The sequence below is a fragment of the Felis catus genome, chromosome B4 (assembly GCF_018350175.1).
Source record: "Felis catus isolate Fca126 chromosome B4, F.catus_Fca126_mat1.0, whole genome shotgun sequence".
Classification (NCBI taxonomy): domain Eukaryota; kingdom Metazoa; phylum Chordata; class Mammalia; order Carnivora; family Felidae; genus Felis; species Felis catus.
The window spans coordinates 137989899-138010894 of record NC_058374.1 but is presented as its reverse complement, the minus strand read 5'-3'; the positions used below and the strand labels follow the sequence as shown (position 1 = coordinate 138010894).

Here is a 20996-nt window from a genome sequence, read left to right as displayed (position 1 = left end):
TGAAGTAACTTGCTCATATAACTCGGCTAATAACGGGCAGAGCCACATTTCCAATAGGAGTCGGACTCGAGTACTCCCACAGCCCAAAGACCGGTGATGGGGGATGGTCTACGCCTATAGATCTGTCCTTAATCAAAACAGAATATCTACATTTTATGTTCTAGAAAGAGAATATAACCACGTCTGCTGTCACCCAATAAGTACTAAAGTACAATTAAGAGAAACAGTCTTCGTGAAGCTGCCGGGGAGGCCAACGCGTTATCCACTCCCTAGATACAGAGAAGCCAGCAACAGCACATGGTCTGAGCTGGAATATTCCACTGCAGATGAGAGGCAGAGAGAAAGAGGAGGAGGAGGAGGAGGAGGAGGAGGGAGGGCGGGTGGGAGACGAACAGGGAGAAACGCAGAGAGAGAAACAGAGATAAAGAGAGAGGTGGGAGGGGAGGGGGAGAGGGCGGGGGGGTGAGGGCACCGTCCACCCGCCCCGAGTGCGTGCCCAGGGGAGAAAATGAGCCCGTGGCCGTTCCCTGGGGGCTTCTCCGTTCCCACAAGCCTCTCACTCGGGAAGCAAGGCCTGCAGGGGCTACCGTCACAGAGCTACGGAGATAAGCGTTTGTGGCGCAACGTGGCACCGAAATGCAAGCCAACTTCCTCATTCCGTGAGTCTCCTAAAGAAGCAGCAATCTGTTCTCATGTTAGAAGAAAAACTGCTGTGCTGGGCGATTTGAGACATTCTCGCAGATTCTTTCCGACCATGAGAATTTTCGCCTTTGGCCCTGTCGTAGAGTCCCAGCACCCTCCTTTCTTCCTCGCTCCGCACCAGATGATCAGATTATCGGGGGAGCGCGCGCTGAGGCAGAACCGCGGACACGGAACCACCACGGTCAGGGCGCCGGTGCTGGCGGGGTCCCTCCACACGTCTGCCCCCCTCCCAGAGGAGACACTTCCCTCCCTGAGTCCTGTGCTTCCACTGGCGGGTTTTTACCGCATAGACAGATAACATAAATCACACTGTTTACCGGTGACTGAGTGAGTGACCGAACAAACGACGTGCAAGTCCAAGGGTACAGTATTTATCCTGCCTCAATGACCGTAAGAAACAATTATGCGCGTGAGCCATTTTCAGTGACGATTTGCCATAAAAAAGTTCACAGACACTCTCACGACATCTTTAAGGAGCACTAAACACGGTGCAGACGCAAATGTGCTAAGAAAACACGCAAGAGTTCAAAACATTTCGAAGGAGGCCAACAGTGATCAGGATTTCCAGAACAAAGATTACATCTCATTATCTGCCCCCACTGCACAAAGCTTCGATGGCACTTATGATTTAATATTACAGTCAAATAAACAGAGAGCTATAACTTGAATGATCAACAGTAATACCTCTTTTTCCTACTAAGAGAGCTGAGAAACGTGTATTCACACCTGTGATGAAGAAGCCTCCCTCTGACGGTCCTTTGCAAGCTACCCTCACTCGGGCAACACCTTCCTGCTGCAAACCGTCTCCCCTGATGCCACCCTTTGAAATCCTGACATCTGTTTTACTCAATATTCGTATCGAGCACATCAAAAGCTTTGGACTCAGACTATGGCAGACTAAAAAGCAAAACAGAGGGGCGCCTGGGTGGCACAGTCGGTTAAGCGTCCGACTTCAGCCAGGTCACCATCTCGCGGTCCGTGAGTTCGAGCCCCGCGTCGGGCTCTGGGCTGATGGCTCGGAGCCTGGAGCCTGTTTCCGATTCTGTGTCTCCCTCTCTCTCTGCCCCTCGTCCATTCATGCTCTGTCTCTCTCTGTCCCAAAAATAAATAAACGTTGAAAAAAAAAATTTTAAAAGCAAAACAGAAAAAAAAGCATTGTTCTTAGGAAAACTGGAGAACTGATATTCCCACCATAGAACAATCAGCAAGTTCATGAACTATCCTATGACTAATTCCCAATGCTACGTGATAATCTGTCATACATGCGCCATGACTTTCTCCTTTATTACTCTTCTAATCAAAAGAAAAATGTTTGAGCTGGGGCCAATCATCATATTCCTGAAATCAAAATAACTATTAACAGCTACTAGAGAATAATCACGGCAGCGTTTACTCAGCATACAACAATTCACATTTGCGGTATAAAGAGAAAATAATTCAGGCTTGCGATCACGGTCATTTGTTCTCCCCCAGGCTGCCCACCCATGGATTCCTGAAAACACCAAGCACTGGGCAGCCCTCTCTGTCTGTTCAAACGTATGCCCTCCCAGAATGCACTTTGCACACAACCACCCCCAATTCTCTGCCTGGAAAATCTCGCATCTCCTTATGGAGGCCTTTTGAAAACTCTCAGCCCTGGGGAAACTCCTCCGCTACTCAAGGCGGAGCAGCTCCCATGTCTATGTCCCACTGGAACGCACTCTGTCCATAACGCTGGAATAACACTTATCCACGGTAGATTATACGCACTTATCCAGTCTAGCTCCCCAGCTAGCCCATAAATCCCAGAAAACAGAGCCTATCCTATTTTTTTCTGCATCCCCAGGGCCCAGAACTGGCATTCACTAATTGCATTTATTCAATTCAAGTGTATAACAGAAAGACTACTTGCACACTCGGTGGCGCCTAACTGCCTCGCAGACTTGTACTGAGAACGCGGCCTGAGCCAGACACCAGCCCCGGGATGAGCAATGACATTAGCGCATCCAGCGGCAGCAACTGGAAAAAGGGTACAGAGGCATCGACTCTTCCATTCCCATTAAGAAATCCATATATCCAGAAACTTGAAAAAATATCACGTCTTAAGTAAGATGTAGATATCTCACGAGTAACATTTAACAAACATGTGATTTCTTCTCCACTACATGATACAATGGATGAACTTAAAAGCGGGAATGTAACCCGATTAACTGTACTGTACTTTAAATTTCTTTAGGGGCACCTGGTTGGCTCAGTCAGTTAAGCATCCAACTTTGGCTCAGGTCATGGTCTCATGGTTCATGGGTTCATGGGTTCAAGCCCCACGTCGGGCTCTGTGCTGACAGCTCAGAGCCTGGAGCCTGATTCACATTCTGTGTCTCCCTCTCTCTCTGCCCCCTCCCCCCGGCTCACACACACTCTCTCTCTCTCTCTCTCTCTCTCTCTCAAAAATAAACATTAAATTTTGAGAGCAGAGACTATTTGTTAGATGTCTGGCTCCCGAGGTAAAGGGTAGGAGGAAAAAACTCTTCTAGAGCCATATAATAAATATAGACTTTATTCACCATCTTTGTGTACAACGTACTAACAACTTTCATCAGATGTAGACATAAAGAGCTTTTACTCACTAAGAGAAAGACCTATGAAAGCATCTAACAGTCTTCTATACTTCTTCACTTCTCTACGGCCTTTAAAGAAAACTATTTGGTATTGAGATCCAAAGCGGCCCTAATGTCCTCTGCCTTCAAATTCTAAGTTCGCTATCAAGAGAACGCAGCTAAGTATGTGAAATGATTAACGACAGTGAAATGGCCAACATCAGTCGATCGTTCCCATATTACAAATGTTACTATTAATAATAATTGCTGTCATTTCTGCTTTAACCAAACTAACACAAAATATTCACAGACTTTACAAAGCTTAGCTGCCTTATTCACAGAAGGCAGAAAGTACTTAGGAGGACAATTAAAATTCAACCGTTAGACATTCCTGTTAGATAGGAATGCATACCCTGAAGACAAAGTACAAATGAAATGTTACATTACAGAACAAAAAAAGGAAAAAAAAAGCCTCTGAATTATACAAAAGGTAGAATTTCATCTCCTTCAAGTTTGAACAGATCTGTAGGTTAAATCTTGGCAAGTCCTGTCTGAGTAAAATTAGATAAACCCACCCATGATCGTGTGTCAGAGATTAGATAGGTCTATCACACCGTGTGCACACACATTTTACAGTTAGGGCATCAGGTGGCACCTCCTACAGAAAAGGAAAACCACCGCTCATCACCGCACTGCCCTGCTGAGACTTCCCTGCATTCTCGTATCTCACATTCAATGACAAACCAGCATGGTAGGTTAGAACCGCACAAGGGCCGTCACTGGGAAAAGCCATTCGAATGCGCACAGGCTCTGAGATTAAAGTAAGAATCACTGGTGCTTCTTTAAGACCACAAACGGTGCTCACTGACTTCACCAGGCTGGACTGAACAAAAACAGAAAATAAAAACGTCTGCACGTCCTGCCAGAAACAGCTTGGGGGCAAAATTCTGAAATTCATCTTTGCAGACCTCAAAATGCTTTTTACACCTTTTCCCTCTTCTGTGACATCCAGAACTCTCAAGCCGGCCCTGACAGCCCAGACCAATCCATTTTTCTGTAAAGGGCCAGAGAGTAAATACTTCCGGTCCGGAGGGCCTGACGATCTCTCGTCACAGCTTTGCAACTCTGCTGCGGGAGTAAAACCAGCCACAGACAACACCCACGCGAACGGCCGTGGCTGGGTGCTAATAAAGTTCTACTTACCGACACTGCAATTTAAAGTTCATGTGATTTTCATGTGCCACAGAATTTATTTTTCCCAACCTTTAAAAAATGTAAAAACCAGAGTCGTCTGGGTGGCTCAGTCGGTTAAGTGTCCAACTCTTGATTTTGGCTCAAGTCGTGATCCCAGGGTTGTGGGATCAAGCCCCTCCACATTAAGTGTGGAGCCTGCTTAAGATCCTCTCTCTCTCCTTCTGCCCCTCTCTTCTGTTCACACACCCTCTCTCTCTCTAAAAAAAAAAAAAAAAAAAAAAAGGTAAAAACCATTCTTAACTCACAGGCCATTAAAAAAAAAAAGGATACAGACACATGAATGATGGCAGACCAGCCTTGGCCCCCGGATCACAGTTTAGCAACCCTGCTTTAAAGAATCCGAACACATCAGTCCTCCCCCAAAACCCCCAAAATCACAAGCTTCCCCCTTTCCACTGTTCTCACTACAGTCAAAATTCATCTCTCGTCAGAATCAAATCTCAAAAGCACGATGCCAAGTCACAGAGGCCAAGAAAAGGCGAAACGGGGCACAGACGTGGAAAAATAAACCACTGGCTGCAGTGTCCCGCAACGGCACTGTGCGTGCAATGACAGCACTGCCACCAGGCCTGCGGGGGCCGGGCCACTGTGGAAGGGGCTGCAGCGACAACGATCCACGTGGGAAACCAGAGCTGGACCCTCCCCTATAACCACACAAAGAAGGTAACTGCAGATGCATCTAGGAATGTATGTTAACCAAACCTATAAAGCTCTGGAAGAAAGTATACGGAGGACGTCTTATACTCTCAGGCAAAGAAAGATTTTGTATATGAGGCCTCATTAAGAACCTTATGAAAAACCTTACCCAAAACAGTGATGTCTGAGCACAGAACTCAGGAAGGTAAGGAAGCCCTGGGCACCTTCCTGGGAGAAGAGCGTGGGGGAAGGGAAAGGCGTATCTGGAGGGCTCGCGGAGAAGCCCAACGAGGGAGTGGAAAGGTCACGTGAGTCCGAGGCAACATGGAACCAAACTGCACAGGCCAGAAGGACTTGGGCTCTTATCCTGATGTGAAGCCACAGAGGTTTCTGGGTGCCCTTCATTTTGAGGGACCCCTCTGGCTGCTCTATAACGGACTGACCACAGGGGAGGACGAGAAGACACCAGGAGACCAGGCAGGACACTATTCTTGGAAACGACCATGGCAGCAGCAGGCACAGTAAGCAGAGACCAGATTCTGGATACATTCTGAAGAAACGGCCAACGAGGTCTGACGGGAAAAACTGTCAGAGGGCTATCTGAGAAAGGGGATTCCAGGAGCACTCCAGAACTTTGGCCTGAGCACCATCAGGAAAGCTGTATTTGCTGCTTACTGAAATGGAGATGGCCGGGAAGGCACCTGGAGGGGAGGGACTCAGTCCAGGCAGGGATCCGTGAAGCGGGAGGTACCCACCCCAAACAATGAAACGTGCAGGAGGCAGACAAATGCACAAGTGTGACGTTCAGAAGGCAAGTTCGGCCAGAGACAAACATGACAGCCACCAGCAGATGGAGAGCTATTAAAGCACAAGACCGAGCGAAGTCACTGGGGACTACAGGTAGAAGAGGGAAGAGGTCTGAGGACTGAGCCCTGGGACCTGAGGAGGCGGCGATTCAGAAGAGGGCGGGGACACAGAAGCTGAGCGAAGAAAGGGTCAGAGGCAGCTGACAGGTCAAGTGAGCTAAGATTTTAAGAGGAAGACCACTGGACTTAGCAGTGGATTAGAATGGGTTCAAGAGAGAGACACTGCAGTAGGTGAATATAAAACACTCTCCGGAGTTATAAACAGCCGCAGAAAACTGGGATCATGGCTCAAAGAGACAGAGTTTCCTATGAATGGGAAAAACTTATAGCAGATATATAAACTGATGAAAATAATCCAACAGAAAGGGTAAAACTGATTATTTAAGGGGGGGGGTGGATTACTGCAGCAGTGGATGCAAAAGGGAGTGATGTTTAGTGCAGACCTGAGGGGGGTCGCATCAGGGCAGGAGGCTCATCCACAGCCACAGAAGGCAGGGCAGGTTATGGGCACGGACACAGGCAGGTGGGAGAGCGGGGGAGAGGAGCCCCTGGGAATTATCTTCTGGTGGCTCCATCTGTCTCAGTGAAACAGGAAACCAGGAGTGAGGACGAGGGAGAGGCAACGGAAACAAGGACCGCGAAAGGCGCGCAAGGTTGGGCGGGGGCAGGAGACTGTGGCCGAGGGAAACACAGGAGCACCGCCAGGCAGCGCTCAGTTGGGCTAGTGATCAGTTTAAAGACAGCCCCATGAGCAGGGTCGTGTAGTAATCACCACCGTGATGTGAGACCAGCGAGCATGGCTGGAAGTTCTTCTCCAGCCTCGTTGGGTGCAGACACCAAGGACAGGGCAGGTGGGCTTTAACCAGAGCTGAAGCTGTCCCAGGAAAGCATGAGGCATGAGAAGTAGCAGATCAAGAGACTGTAGGTCCTGGTGGGGCTGAAGACTGTTGGGGTAGGTGACCTAGAGAGAGCCAGAGCAGACCTCCCGAAATTGAGATCGTGACGGGAAGGCAGCTACCATCAGTGAAAGGCCTAGGGGAGCGCTGGTTGGATGGGGTGCGGGTCAAGCTCAGCAAAGGAGGGGAAGTCAAGGAACGAGAAGGGCGGAGTAACGCAACGACGACCTATGCGGATACTGAAATAACCGAGACCCAAGATGGGACAAGCAGCACAGAGTTAACAGTGAGCCAGAGCGAAGTCTGCAAGGAACGAGCTGACATGACCCACAGAACTCTCCTAACGGCAGAAGTGACCCATGGGCAGCCTACGCCGACGGTGTGAGATGGACAGCCGGAGGGGTCACAGGGGAAAGGTCTGGAAGCAGCAACGACGATCAGGGTGAATGCCCACCACGCCTTCAAGCCCAGCGGCACGGGATAGAGAGAAAACAGCCTCCCATTCGGAAGACCTTCTGGAAAGGCATTCCTCAGAGGTGAGCCGTATTTCACTTAGATCAAGAAGATGAATGTTCAAGGAAGTGAGCACACGGGGAGTTCTGCTAAGGGTGTATGGGAAGGGCTTTCAGGGCTGAGGGGTCGGAAAAGGAGTCATGACAAAGCCTTCAGGGAAGCAGGGAATGAGAGAAAACCTAGTTTACCGTACAAATTAGAAAATCAGCTTGTGAATGTCTACCAAACTCCCGGCCGAGATTTTATTTTCAGTGGCTCCGAAACCACAAGTCACCACGGGGAGAATTGATGTCTCTGCGCCATGGAGGGTTTCCATCACGTAACGGTCTATCTTACCATCTGTCTTCTTTAATGACTTTTGATAAAGCTGCACGATGTTCTCAGGGAGGACGAGAGCCCCTGACACTTCACGGTGCCCGTTAACACCAGACACTTGACTAGGCCCCACGCCATGAACTGCTCAAGGGCTACCAGGGCGCCGCTTGCTTCCCAGCGGTCTTCTTAGCCCAACGAGACTCGTCCAGGCCTGCGGCCGTCAGACAGGTAGACTCGGCGTGGTCGGGCCCAGGGTTCCCGTCCCTCCGAGTAAGCTTCCTTGCCCACAGTCCAGGGACCACTACAAAAGACTAGAAGCAGCAGCAGCTGAGAAATCCTGCCTGAGGGCACTGGTGGTCACGGCTCCGAGCTTATTTACTTTGACTCGCTGGCTCGAACTTCTTCCTGTCTGTTTTGTCCATTTAAGATAATTGACTGTGAGGGGTGGCTCACACTGACCACATCTGTATTTTGAAGCTGAGTCAGAACACCTTACCAAACAGTTCCGTGTGGTATTCCAGCTCATGGCCTAGGTAAAAATAAAGGAAGCTGTCAGCATACTCTGCAAAGTGCTTTTTATAGCGGAACCTAATTGATGTTCTCTCTCAACAAAGCTGATCTGAATCATGGTTGAGTCAAGGTGCCATATGGCAACCTTCGCTAAGCTGAGGACTCGTGTGGGTTTTTTTGGGTTTTTCGTTTTGTTTCATTTTTTGTTTTTGTTTTTGGTGCGGCCCAAGATCCCTGCCGGCCGGAGGCTCAGTAATGTTTGGGGAAAACCTATGTGAGTACGTGTATACACAGGCGGATAGGTTTATTTGGAGTTCTGCAGTGTGGTGACCTCTGAAGTGCTCATTCTATTCCCTTTCTTTGCGAAAGTTAGTCAACGTGTTTATACAAGCAACTGGGAATACCAAGACCTTTTTTACCTCTTGAAATCATAGTCATCTGTCACATTTGGTATTTTTCCTATACCTTCCTTACAGGAGTCTTTCCTCTGTGGTCTCTCTCTGTATCTTATGACTCAAGCAAATGAACTATTCAAGGAAGTAATAAGAATACCATCAGGTGCTCATTATGTGCTTGGCCTTAAAGCAGGTTCTGAGAACACAGAGGTAAACAAGAAGCCCGCCCTCGGGCTGCTCTCACCCTAGTGGGACTGGCAGGTGACTAAGTGATCGTAACACCGCATGACGATTTTTCAAAGAGGGAAGCAGAGTGTCAAAGGGAACAGAGGGCAGGAGGCTCCCCGAAGATGAAGACAGGCTTTCATCAGGAGGTGAAACGGTAATTAACCTTGAAGGAAAATGAGATGCGTGCGTGGCGCAAGTGAAAGGCACACGGCACTCGCGCTTATAAACTCAGTGTCACAGCAACTGAGCTATTCCCACGGCGGGTGTTGAACACACGGCTTACGCGGTACCTACAGATGCGGTGCTAAACACCAGCGTGTGTGAAGTGACCAAATAATTGAAAGGTCAGTAAACCAAATTAAAAGCTTTTCCGTGGCCAGAACAATCATTACTGACCGGCTCTCAGTGCCAGGAAGTGACCTTCTCGTCTCAGCCACTGGCTCCTCGCTGCCAAGCCCTCGAAATGGACCAGGAGCTGTGTTAGAAAATGCTGGACAAGAAGACAGTCCCTCAACAAGGTCGCAGGCCAGCAGGGAGAAAGACATACAGAGGCTAATGGAAAGTGCTGTAAAGGAGCTCACGCCAGAAGCCTCTCTCCTCCATTCCAAGCAATGTAATCACAATTATTTTTAAAATATATAAACACACGGCCGACTTTAAAACAAGACACGTATCTCCATCCCAAGGCCCGAATGGAAACACTCAGCCGATCAGGTCTAAGACCAAGGAGTGAAACAGGTTCGAGGATCAGCAAAAAGCCCGCCTGATGGGAACCAAAACGCGATGCCCCTGCATTACGTGGCAACGAGTGGCAGTGAGAGAGCCAACACGTGAAACTCCGCGCTAGGACAGGCCTCCCCTGCGTCTGAAGATGGAAGAGTACAGTGTGAACTGCCGAAAGTCCAAGGCAATCCAAATGTCCACCAGTAAGAAAAGAGGGAGATAAGTTCTGTACTCTTGTGACGGCACACTTCACAACAGCTGACGCTAATGGCCCAGCTCTCCACGCGTGACAGCTGGCGGCACTCATGAACTCAGAAACAACTCAGACAGAAGTACGAAATGCAAACGAGAGCATATAGTATAATGTTCACGGAGTAAAGAGGGAAGAACGGGATTGGAAGCTGAAACAAAGACCCACCCCCCAGCACGATCCCCGCCTCGTGGTGTTCACGCTGTCCTCCCGGGGCCATCACAACACGCGACAGAAAGGCTGGTCATTTCCGAGATCATAAAGACGCTCCGGCGTCCACCTCGAGCACGCTCTCTTGGATCCCGCGTGGAACAAGCCAGCCGCCAGGGCGTGCGCAGCCCTAGGGAAGAGTCCACGTGGCAAGGACCCGAAGTGTCGGGCGCAAAGCCTTGCGTGAGCTTCAGATCAGGGCTCCAGCCCCAGTCGGGCCTTCGGCGGCTGGCTGACCGGGTGGACGGCCTGACTGCCACCTCATGAAAGACTGAGCCAGGTCCACCCAGCCGAGCAACTCCCGCCCCTCACAAACCCTGTGAAATAATAAACGTCTGTGGCTTTCAGCTGCTAATTTGTGGGTAATGTGTTCTCACCCAGAGGATATTAACAGTATCCGTCATGTTCTGGACTTGGCGAGAACATGACAAAATTTTAACATTTGTTGATTCTGCAAGTCTTTTAACATTTGTTGATTCTGCAAGTCAATTACATGGGTACTTATTAGATCATCTGTTACACCACCTTCCATGAAGGCATTCACATTATTATGTATTTGTGGTTTTGATTTGTCAAGAGTTTAAAAACAAGCAAACCAACAAAAATACACGGATGAAAACTAATAAAAAGCTTCAATTTCCTTCTCCAAAGAGCACACGAGTATGGTTGTTTTAAACGTTGGTTCCTACGGCTGTCACGCCATGCAAAGACATCGAGATCCTTCTGCCTAAGTCACAACACTGTTATTGGCAAGTATTTACTTTTTGTTTTGGATGTTCTTATAGCTTCTTAAAATTATTTACTATTGCTAATGTAACTTTCTACCAAGGAATTAAAATGTTGGCATGAAATCACTGCCCACATCTTGGATCTGAAAAACCATCTTTCTTCCGCTGTGTTTCTTGTCCTTACACCTACTTCGTACTCCCAAGTTTCAGAGGCAGTTCCAAAAGCCTACTGAAACTGGAACCTGACTGCAGAACTGCAATGAATTTAAAGCCTTCCCAAGCACGATTGTGAATTACACAAAATTCTCAGGAGTTACCACACAGTTCTTTTCATTTTTCACTCTTGACTCTGACCAGAGCCTGCAATGATAATAATGGTGTTTGCTGGGCACCAGCCATGTACCAGGCACCGTTCCGAACTCCACATACAGAACACTCTAACACCTACATCCCCCCTACAGGGGAAGCATAGTTATTATACCCATTTTCTTTTGCGGGAGGGTGAGGAGAACTGCAGTAACTTACAATTCTATGTTATTTTAATGAGTTGTGACAAATGCGTGCCCCCGGGCACCCAATCATACCCCCACCTAAAGACAGCACATTTCCTTTGCTCCAGAGAATTCCTTTGCTCCTCACGTTCCTTTCTAGTCAATCCCCAACCTCTTTTGACAAACACTGTTCAGATCTGTGCCACCACTGATTAGCCTTGCCAACTGTAGAACTTCACAAAAATAAAATTACACAGGACGTACTTTGTGCCTGGCTTCTTTCACTCGGTATGCCACGGAGATCCACCCATAGTGTTGTGTGTATCGGTGGTCTTTTCATTCAAAATACCACATAGTTTTAGCCATTCTCCCACTGGTGGACACCTGACATGTCTCTAGAGTTTGGCTATCGTCAATAAAGCTTCCGTAAGGATTTTTTTTTACAAGTCTTTCGTAGACGTACGTTCTTGGATCTCTTGGGTAAATTCCTGGACTCGTGGGTTAAACTTTACAAAAAACTGCCAAAATGTTTCCCAAAGCAGGTGCACCGTTTACACTCCCTGCAGCAAGTCGTGAGAGTTCCAGATGCTCCACATCCTTGCCAAAATTTGGAGCTGGCGGTCATTTTAGTTTTAGCCATTCTAATGGGTATGCAGACGTATCTCATTATGGTTTTGTTTATAAAAGCTTTATTGAGATATAATTAACATAGCATACAATTTGATGGATTTTTGTATATTACATTGTTAATTTTTTCATTGCAGTAAAATATGCAGCACCCCCTCCCCCCCAGCGCCTTATCCACAAGTTCACTTTCAACAGTTCCAGAGACGGCAGTCAACCTCAGTCCAGAGGCAGGAGCCTGCTTTCTGGTACACCATCAGCAGGTCAACAGCAGCCTAGCACCGCGTCACAATGCCTACGTCATACACCTCCCTTCACGTCATCATGCAGGCGTTGCATCATCTCACATCATCACAAGTAGGGTGAATACAGCACAGCAAGATCGCCTGAGAGAGAGAGACACCACGTTCACAGAACTTTTATTACAGTGTGCTACTACTGTTCTATTTTGCTGTTAGTTTTTGCCATTAATTTCTTACTATGCCTAATCTATGTTAAATATTATCATAGATTGTAGTACGAATAGGAAAAAACATAGTATATACAGAATTCAGGAGTATCTACAGTTTCGGGAATCCACCAATGGTCTTGGGACGTGTCCCCTACGGATAAGGGGGAAACCACTGTGTATCTAACATAAATGTTGCCGTTTTGAGCATTTTTAAATATAAAATTCACTGGTCTGAATTATATTCAGTGTTGCACAACCACCACCACTATCTAATTCCAAACTTTTGAACACCCCAAATAGAAACTCTAGAACCATTAAGCGGTAACTCCCCCCCACCCCACCCCCTGCTGGTAACCTCTAATGTGCTTTCTGCCTCCAATTTGCCTAATTCTAAGTACTTCATGTAAGCGGCATCGTACAATAGTTGTCCTTTTATGTCTGTCTGGCTCCCTGCACTTAGCATGTTTTCAAGGTTCATCCACGTGGTACCACGTATCGGCACTTTGTTCCCTTTTACGGCTAAATACCATTGCGACGGACGGACGGACCACATTTTGTTTATCCATTCTTCGGCCGATGGACGCTCGGGCTGTCTCCACCTTTCGGCTATTTTGAGTCGTGCTACCCCGAACGCTGGCTCACAAGTATCTGTTGGCGCCCCAGCTTTCAGTTCTGTGACACGTGCCTCTGAGCGGGACCGCGGAGTCGCATTAGCTCGTCGAGGAGCCACCAAACTCTGCCACGGCAGTGCTACCATTTGGCAGTCCCACTGACACCACCCAAGTGCTCCAATTTCTCCCCGTGCTCCCCAGCACTTCCCTTTCTCCGCCGCCTGTCACTGCCATCCTAAAGAATATAAAGCAGGATCTCATCTCAGTTTGCATTTCCCTAACGACTACTGACACTGAGTACTTCATCAGGCTTGCTGGCCGTTGATGTATCTTCTCTGACGAAGCACAGAACTTTTTCACCCAATTTGTTAATTGGGTTGTCTTGTTACTCCCGGGTTGTAGGAGCACTTCATAATTTCCGAAACAAGTCCTCTGTCAGACATATGTATTGCAAGTCTTTTCTCTCGGTTTATGGCTTGCCTTTTCATTTTCTTAATGGTGTCTTTTGAGAAGTACCTTTTAATTTTGATAGAGTCAATTTTTCCTTGCATGGTTAGTATCCTCTGTGCGCTGGGTAAGAAATGTCTACCTACACTCCAGCTCACAAAGATATTCTCCCGTGTTTTCTTCTCAGCACTTTATAGTTTGAACTTTTATGCGGAGGTCTAACTCACGTTGGAATATTTTTTGGTGGATGGTGCAATGTGTGAGCCAAAGTTCATTTTATTCCAATCAGATATCAAGTTATCCCACCATCATTATTAAAAGAAATCGTTTTTAAACTGATTTTGGTTTTGAGTTCTCAAATATTCTTCAAAGGGAACATATCTGGAAACGGCCTCAATTTTTCAAACGCATTTAGCACTCAATAAAATGGGACCAAAGTACTGAACACAAGAAACTGACAAAAGGAAGTTATCAGGACAAAAAAGGGGGGGGGGGGAGTTATCAGGCAAGTTATCTTTCAAATAACTATAATTAATACGTTCAAGAAAGTAAGCAACAAAATGAATCTCTTAAAAAACTCAAAGAGAAATTCTGCAATACAATCACTCAAAAACATAGTATCTGAAACTAAAAACACAGCAGATAACAGCAGACTAGACATAGCAGAAGAGAGGATCAGAAAGCTAGAAGGTAGATTAACAGAAAATGTTCAAATAGAAGCTCTGACAATGGACAACACAGAAAGGAGCCTATGATACATATAAAATACAGGGAAAGGTCTAACCTACGTGTAAGTGGAGTCCTAGAAGGAAAAGAATGGGGAAGAAGCAAAAAACATCTGTCAAGCGCCTGTAACTACCAGATTTCGTGTTCCTTGCTAGGGTAAGTGACTGTGACATGCTCACTTCCGTCAAGAAGCTTATCAAATGGAAGCACAATGAGGTAGGAGTCTAAGGCGAAAATTTTATAGAAAATAGGACCCAAGTGTAACATTACTTCAGGAATACTCAAAAACCAGAACATAATCTTCTCTGTAGAAAAGCACACAGAGCAACCGTCTCCAACAGAACCTTCTACAATGATGGATATATTCCACAGCTACGGTGTCCAATAAGGCAGCCACTTGTCACAAGTGGCCACTGAGTACTTAAAATGCAGCCGGTGCAGGAACAAAATTATTCATTTTACTTATTTCTAATTAAACAGCCACACACAGCTAATGGCTACTTAATGGACAGTGGTGTAGGTATAGGGCAGGACAACAAATTTCATGACTGCACATGTTAACAGGGAGGTCTGGCTACATCATAAAGAGAGATGATGTAGAGATACACCATGAAGGTAACTAACGGGTTGGAAAACCTCCAGGAAAAACCCAAAAATAGAATTTTTAATGTATTTTTATCTTGCTTTGTTTCAGAAAGGATTTAGTATGACTTACAAAGACTCCCAGCACAGCAAGAAAAATCACAATAGATGTTAAAAATGCAAATACATACATTAAACAAAAGATATAAAACAACTTTAACACATAAGAAAAGGAATTACCTTCCACAAAGAAATAGCTGAGTATCTTAACACTGGTATTTATGACCCTACGCATTTTTTTATGGACTTTTGTGATTAAGATACTATTCAAGAAGTGGGTTACAGAATCCAGAGCATGAAGAATTTAGATTGGTATATTAACCATCTATTGCTATATAACAAAGTACCCCCAAATTGAACAGTTTAAAACAGTAACACTTGTGGTCTTGCGCAGGTCTGAGGGTCAGGAATCTGCAAGTGTGCGAGTGGGGTGGCTCTGGCTTAGGGTCTCACGAGGTTGTGCAGGTGCCTGAAGGCTTCCCGTGGACCAAGCGTGCACTTCCAACACAGTTCATCACATTCCTCACCACGCAGATCTCTCCGCATAGATGCTTGAGTGTCCTCACGACATGGCAGGTGACTCTGTCAGTGATTCAAGAGAGAACGCAAAGAGGCAGCTGCGCTGCCTTTTAGGACCTAATCACAAGTCGCACGCCTTCAAGTCTGCCATAATCTATTACAACAACAGCACGTCCCTAAACTCAGCCCACATCCAAGGAGAGAGGAATTCACCTCCTCCTTCGGCAGGACAGAGTTGCAAAGAATTTGTGAGCACATCCAAAACCACTGCGATGTGATAGGAGGACTTCTGTTCACTTGGGGGTTGCCAGAAGTTGTAATGAGATCCTGGGATCCCTCTCCCTGGAAACCCCAAAATCAGAATAAATTATAACCTTTTTGAAAGAGCTACAACTGCTTTCTCAAACGCAAGACATTAAGGACAATCGGGTTCTCGGTCACTTACAGCCCCATCGCTTTTGAACAGCAGCTATAAAATAAACGACATAAAACACCGTGCTGTGCAGATAATATTACAGATCCTCACGGTAATCCTGCAAAGTGAGAGGCTTGATCCCCACTTTGCAGATGAGAAGTAAGTCCAGGGAGATAAGCCATGATCCTTGTCTGGGTCTACCTGGTTCCCAAGGTCTTCTTCTTCCGCGATAGGATACTTCTCTTACTCCAGCCACCACCGCAGAGGCTAGTGTCATGGCAACAAACGTACGGCAAGTACCACAAAATACGCTACACCAGCTCAGATCTCCACCTTGTGTTCCATCAATTACATTCTCACTCTCCTCCGTCCGTGTTTGTTTTGCCTGGTGCTTCCCACTGGCTGCTCGGAGGCCTCCATTTGCTTCACTTTATGTCCCATCCTCCCTCCATCGGCATCAGAGGAGCGACCAGTAACTTGCTCAAAGACACACGGAAGCAGCAGCGACAGAAGCAGAACCAAGAGCCTGTCCCTACAGACCCTCAAGGAGGGCTCTCTGCACCACCACGCATTTCGGCCTCCCCCTCCCAAGACCTGCTCGCCAGACTCTGCCTGGAACAGGACCACGGACCCAGGAAAGCTGGTGCCAAATGTGAGAAGCTTCTTCCTCTGCTCGTTCTCCCCCAACAATCCAGTTGGACCCCGAGACCTGTCCGTTCAACCTTGTAGGTATTTTTCAGCACTCATCCCATCCATCCCCATAAACAAGGTCCTAATTCAGATTAGCTGTTCTTTGACTCGGGTTCCACATCAGCTTCTTAAAAGTCCCTTGCCTCTAGCCTCACCCTCTCTGATTTATTCCCCACACAGCAGAGAGTTCGGTCCAATGCCCAGATCTTAGCTTGCCATTCCCTTAAGAGAACCGTCAATAGCTCCCCATCAACTCCCCTCACAACAGTGCAGAGGGCCTTGTAAACTGGCCCAGGGCCTTGGATTTCATCCTACAGGTTATAAAAAGGGATCTGATTTTTTTTTTTTTTTTTTAGTTTTTTTAAGGTTTATTTATTTTTGAAAGAGAGACAGAGAGTGAGTGGGGAAGGGACAGAGACAGCAGGGAGACACAGAACCCGAAGCAGGCTCCAGGCTCCGAGCTGTCAGCACAGAGCCCGATGCGGGGCTTGAACTCACAGACCGCAAGATCATGACCTGAGCCGAAGTCGGACGCCCAACCGACTGGGCCACGCAGGCGCCCCAAAAGGGATCTGATGTTTGAATGTCTCCTCTGTACCAGACACCTTACCTATGCTACTGCATTTAATCCTCTCAGGAACCCTACAAAATCCATATATGGTCCCTCTGCACCCAAAGTAATCCAAAGCCTTTCCTGGCCCACCAATCCATCCAACAGATCCACAGACCCCTTCCGTGCGACCGCCTGCTCGTCAAGAACCCCATTACAAGTTGTTCACACGGCCAATGCTCGACAAAAGGGATCGTGTCAGATTCACCTTTATACCCTCCGCACCTAACAAAGAACCTGTTTCCGAGTAGGTACTCAGTACATGGCTGATGGCTGATAACTGACTACAGGAAAGGTCCACCATGGTATGGGTGCACTGAAGCATTAGTCAACATATCTCCTAGGAGTACCATATCACGTAACCTGTGTCCCAAGAAGCCCCCAGAACAGTGCCCTCGGCTTTTACCACTCCTTCCACAGCTCAGTGCTTCTAATGTGATTTAAGGGAGACGTGCCCAGACCCAGGTGTCCCATTCAAAGACTAGAGGGCCTCTGGGGATCCATCCTCTGGACCAGCCCACATCTGGCTGTCCCTTCGTTCTACTTTCCCTCTACTCTTTGTACACCCCCCCCCCATTGTAAAATCATCTGCTGGCTCCCCAGAACAGGACTTCTCACGAAAGGACTTCATTTTTCACCTTCACCACCCAGCACAATACCTGGCCCATGGAGGGCCATCGATACACGCATTAAAGGATAAGAATACCAGCTAACACGCATTTAGTACTACGTGTCAGGCATGAATTGCGGATTTAATACGCATTACCTCACACCACCCTTACAGCAATCCCACCAGGGACGTGCTGGGCAACACCGGCACCGAGGCCCAGAGAAGACCAGAACAAAATCAAGCACTGACTTACAACGTCATGCGTTTTGCATTTTCACGCGCTTTATTTATGTCATTCATCCCTCTGCACAATCCAGCAACGAGGGTACGTACTGCATTCGCACTTCTAGACAAGGAAAACCTAAGGCTCGGAGAAATCGCCCAGAAACGCACAACTTGTAAGGCCAGGAACCGAATCCAGGCGCGCCAGACTCGCGGGCCCTTCCCACCCGGCCACCTTGCCCCCCACGGGCAGTCACGACCCAAACGGCCGGTTCGCTCGGGACCAGGGCGCAACCGCCCGCACACCGCGCTGCCCACCCCCACCCCACCCCACCCCCCAAGGGGACTGTCCCCACCGCGCTCTCGCGGCCGCCCGCCTGCCCCCCCCCCCCCCGCCAGCGGGCCGCGCCGGCGCTCCGGGCCAGGGCCCAGCAAGCCCGGGGGCGGGTGGCCCGGGGCTCGCGTGGGGCGGTCCCCTTCGCGCGCGCGCGGCTCCACGCCCGTGCCGGCGGGTGGGGGGCAGGTGTCAGCCCCCCGGGGCCCCTCGGGCCCACGGCCGAGGCCTCCGCCGCCCGCCTCCCGGGGGAGGGGCGCCCGCTCCCCGCCCGCCCGGCCGTTACCGGTTCCGCTGCTCTTTGAAGAGCGCCGTCAGCGCGCGGAGGGCCTCCAGGTCCTGGATGGGCGCGGGCACCATGACGCCGGACAGCCGGGCGGGCGGCGGCCTGGGCGCCGCCATCTTGCCGCTCGCAGCTCGCGGAGCCGGGCGCCGACGAGGAGCAGGAGGAGGAGCAGGAGGCGCGGGGCGAGCGCAGGCCGGGGAGGAGCGCGCCCCGCAGCCGCCGGACGCCGCCGCCGCCTCCGCGCCGCCGCAGCCCGGGCCCCGCGGGAGAGCGCGACGACGCGCTCCCAGGCTCCCCTCGGGCGGCGACGGGGACGACGCGGCGCGGGGAGGGGGCGCGGGCGGAAGTCCCGCCTGAGGGGAGGGGGCGCGGGCGGAAGTTCGGGGGGGAGGGGCGCCGGGAGGGCGTCGGGTCTGAGACGCGGAGCGGAGGACCCAGGCTCGGAGGGCGCGATGCAGGAGGGGGTGGGCGCCTGGCCAGGAGGGGGGACAGGGACAGGTGCACCCGGGAAGGGGGGAGGAGATGCGGGCGTGGGAGGCCCTGGCCGGATGGGGGTTCAGGGACAGGTGCACCCGGGAAGAGGGGGGAGATGCGGGCGTGGGAGGCCCTGGCCGGATGGGGGTACAGGGACTGGTGCACCCGGAGGGGCAGATGCGGGCGTGGGGGGCCTGGCCGGGAGGGGGTACAGGAACAGGTGCACCCGGGGGGGGGGGTGGGGGGAGATGCGGGCGTGGGAGGCCCTGGCCGGATGGGGGTACAGGGACTGGTGCACCCGGAGGGGCAGATGCGGGCGTGGGGGGCCTGGCCGGGAGGGGGTACAGGAACAGGTGCACCCGGGGGGGGGGGGGGTGGGGGGAGATGCGGGCGTGGGAGGCCCTGGCCGGATGGGGGTACAGGGACTGGTGCACCCGGGGGGGGGGGGAGATGCGGGCGTGGGAGGCCCTGACCGGATGGGGGTCCAGGGACAGGTGCACCCAGAGAGGGAGATGCGGGCAGGGGGGACCCGTGGGAGGGGGTGCACAGGAGGGACTGAAGTTCTGAAGCTCCCTGTGAGGAGAAGGTTGAAGACCTCATCCAGCTGTTGAAATGGCTTTATCCGTGCCCCTACATGGACCCACTGGCAAGTGGATCTCAGCCCCTGAAGTCCAGTTCCCAGTACTTAGTGATCATTTACTGGTGATACCAGATCATTTACCAAGCACTTTAGGTACGTTGAGAATACATGGATCCAGCTCACGGAGGGCTTAAAACATAATTAGAAGTCGCGTAGCTAAATTCTGTAGCAGTAACTTGAGAATTGTTTTTTCCTAAATAGGATTTTTTTTTCTTGAGAGAGAGAAAGCACACATGAGAGTGAGGGAGAGGGGTAGAGGGAGAAAGAGAGAGAGAGAGAGAGAAAGAATCCCGAGCTGGCTCCACACTCAGTGCAGAGCCCAATGTGGGGCTCTAACCCACGACCCTGGGATCATGACCTGAGCCGAGATCAAAAGTCCGATGCTCAACCCACTGAGCCACTCGCGTGCCCCAGAGTTGCTTTTTCCGAAGGGAAATGAACATATTTTTCGAGAATCACAATATTCTGTGGCTGGTGTTGGTAATGCACATTATTTTCTTTCTGCTTACCCTTTATCATACTGTGCATACATTAAACATTGTCCCCAAGCCCTGTGCTACGTGAAATGATCCCAACCCTGAAGGAACTCCAGACAAAAGAGCCTTGGTAACAATGACGGAGGACTGTACGAATTGCTATGGGACCACATAGCACGGGACCACGTGGCAATTTCTCAATGAACATTAGTTAAATTGATGAACAAAGAATATTTTTAGAGATATTTTCAGAAAGGAGAAAGAAAGTAACACGCCTCCAGAAAAAAAAAAATGTACACCAATCCAAAAAGTACAGGAAAGAGAAAGGATGGAACAGGGGAAGAAATAAATTATAAGAAGATTAAAAGAGCTACATTAAGAGGACAGACTAGTAGTATGAGCAAGTAAAAAAAAATAATAATAAATTGCTCAAACAGTGGATGTTATTGACTGCCCAGAATCGACCAAGAGATATCGACCTTGACTGAATTAACAGAAGTAAGTTAATATTTCACTTGGGCAAAGTGGCATTTTTTGGTTTTGGTTTTTTTTTTTTTTTTTTTGAGCTTTTTTTTCTTTTCATCTTTTTTTGCTTTTATTAAGCCTTCTTATTTTAATTCCAGTATAGTTAACATACAGGGTAATCTTAGTTTCAGGTATACAATATAGTGATTCAACAATTTTATACATTACTCGGTGTTCATCATGATGAATGTACTCTTCAATCCTTATCACCTATTTCTCTAGCTCTGTCCATATTGTTGTAAATGGCAAGATTTCATTCTTTTTTTATGGCTGAAAAATATTCCACTATATATCACATCTTCTTTATCCATTCATCTATCAATGGTCACTTGGGCTGCTTCCGTAATTTGGCTATTGTAAATAATGCTGCAGTAAACATAGGGGTGCATGGATCCCTTTGA

General features: G+C 48.9%; 1 protein-coding gene across 5 annotated transcripts in view; it reads right to left on the bottom strand.

Moving 5' to 3' along the window:
- ATXN10 (ataxin 10) overlaps positions 1-18807 on the bottom strand; it is a 168055-nt gene extending 149248 nt beyond the window's left edge. For 2 of the 5 annotated variants that reach the window (XM_045062513.1, XM_045062514.1), the window contains exon 1: positions 18481-18807. In XM_045062513.1, the coding sequence (XP_044918448.1) occupies positions 18481-18596 (116 nt within the window). In that variant the 5' untranslated portion in view covers positions 18597-18807. The remainder of the gene's footprint in view (positions 1-18480) is intronic. The other 3 variants (XM_045062512.1, XM_045062515.1, XM_023257622.2) reach the window with 2 other exon arrangements.
- Positions 18808-20996: the final 2189 nt, after the last annotated feature.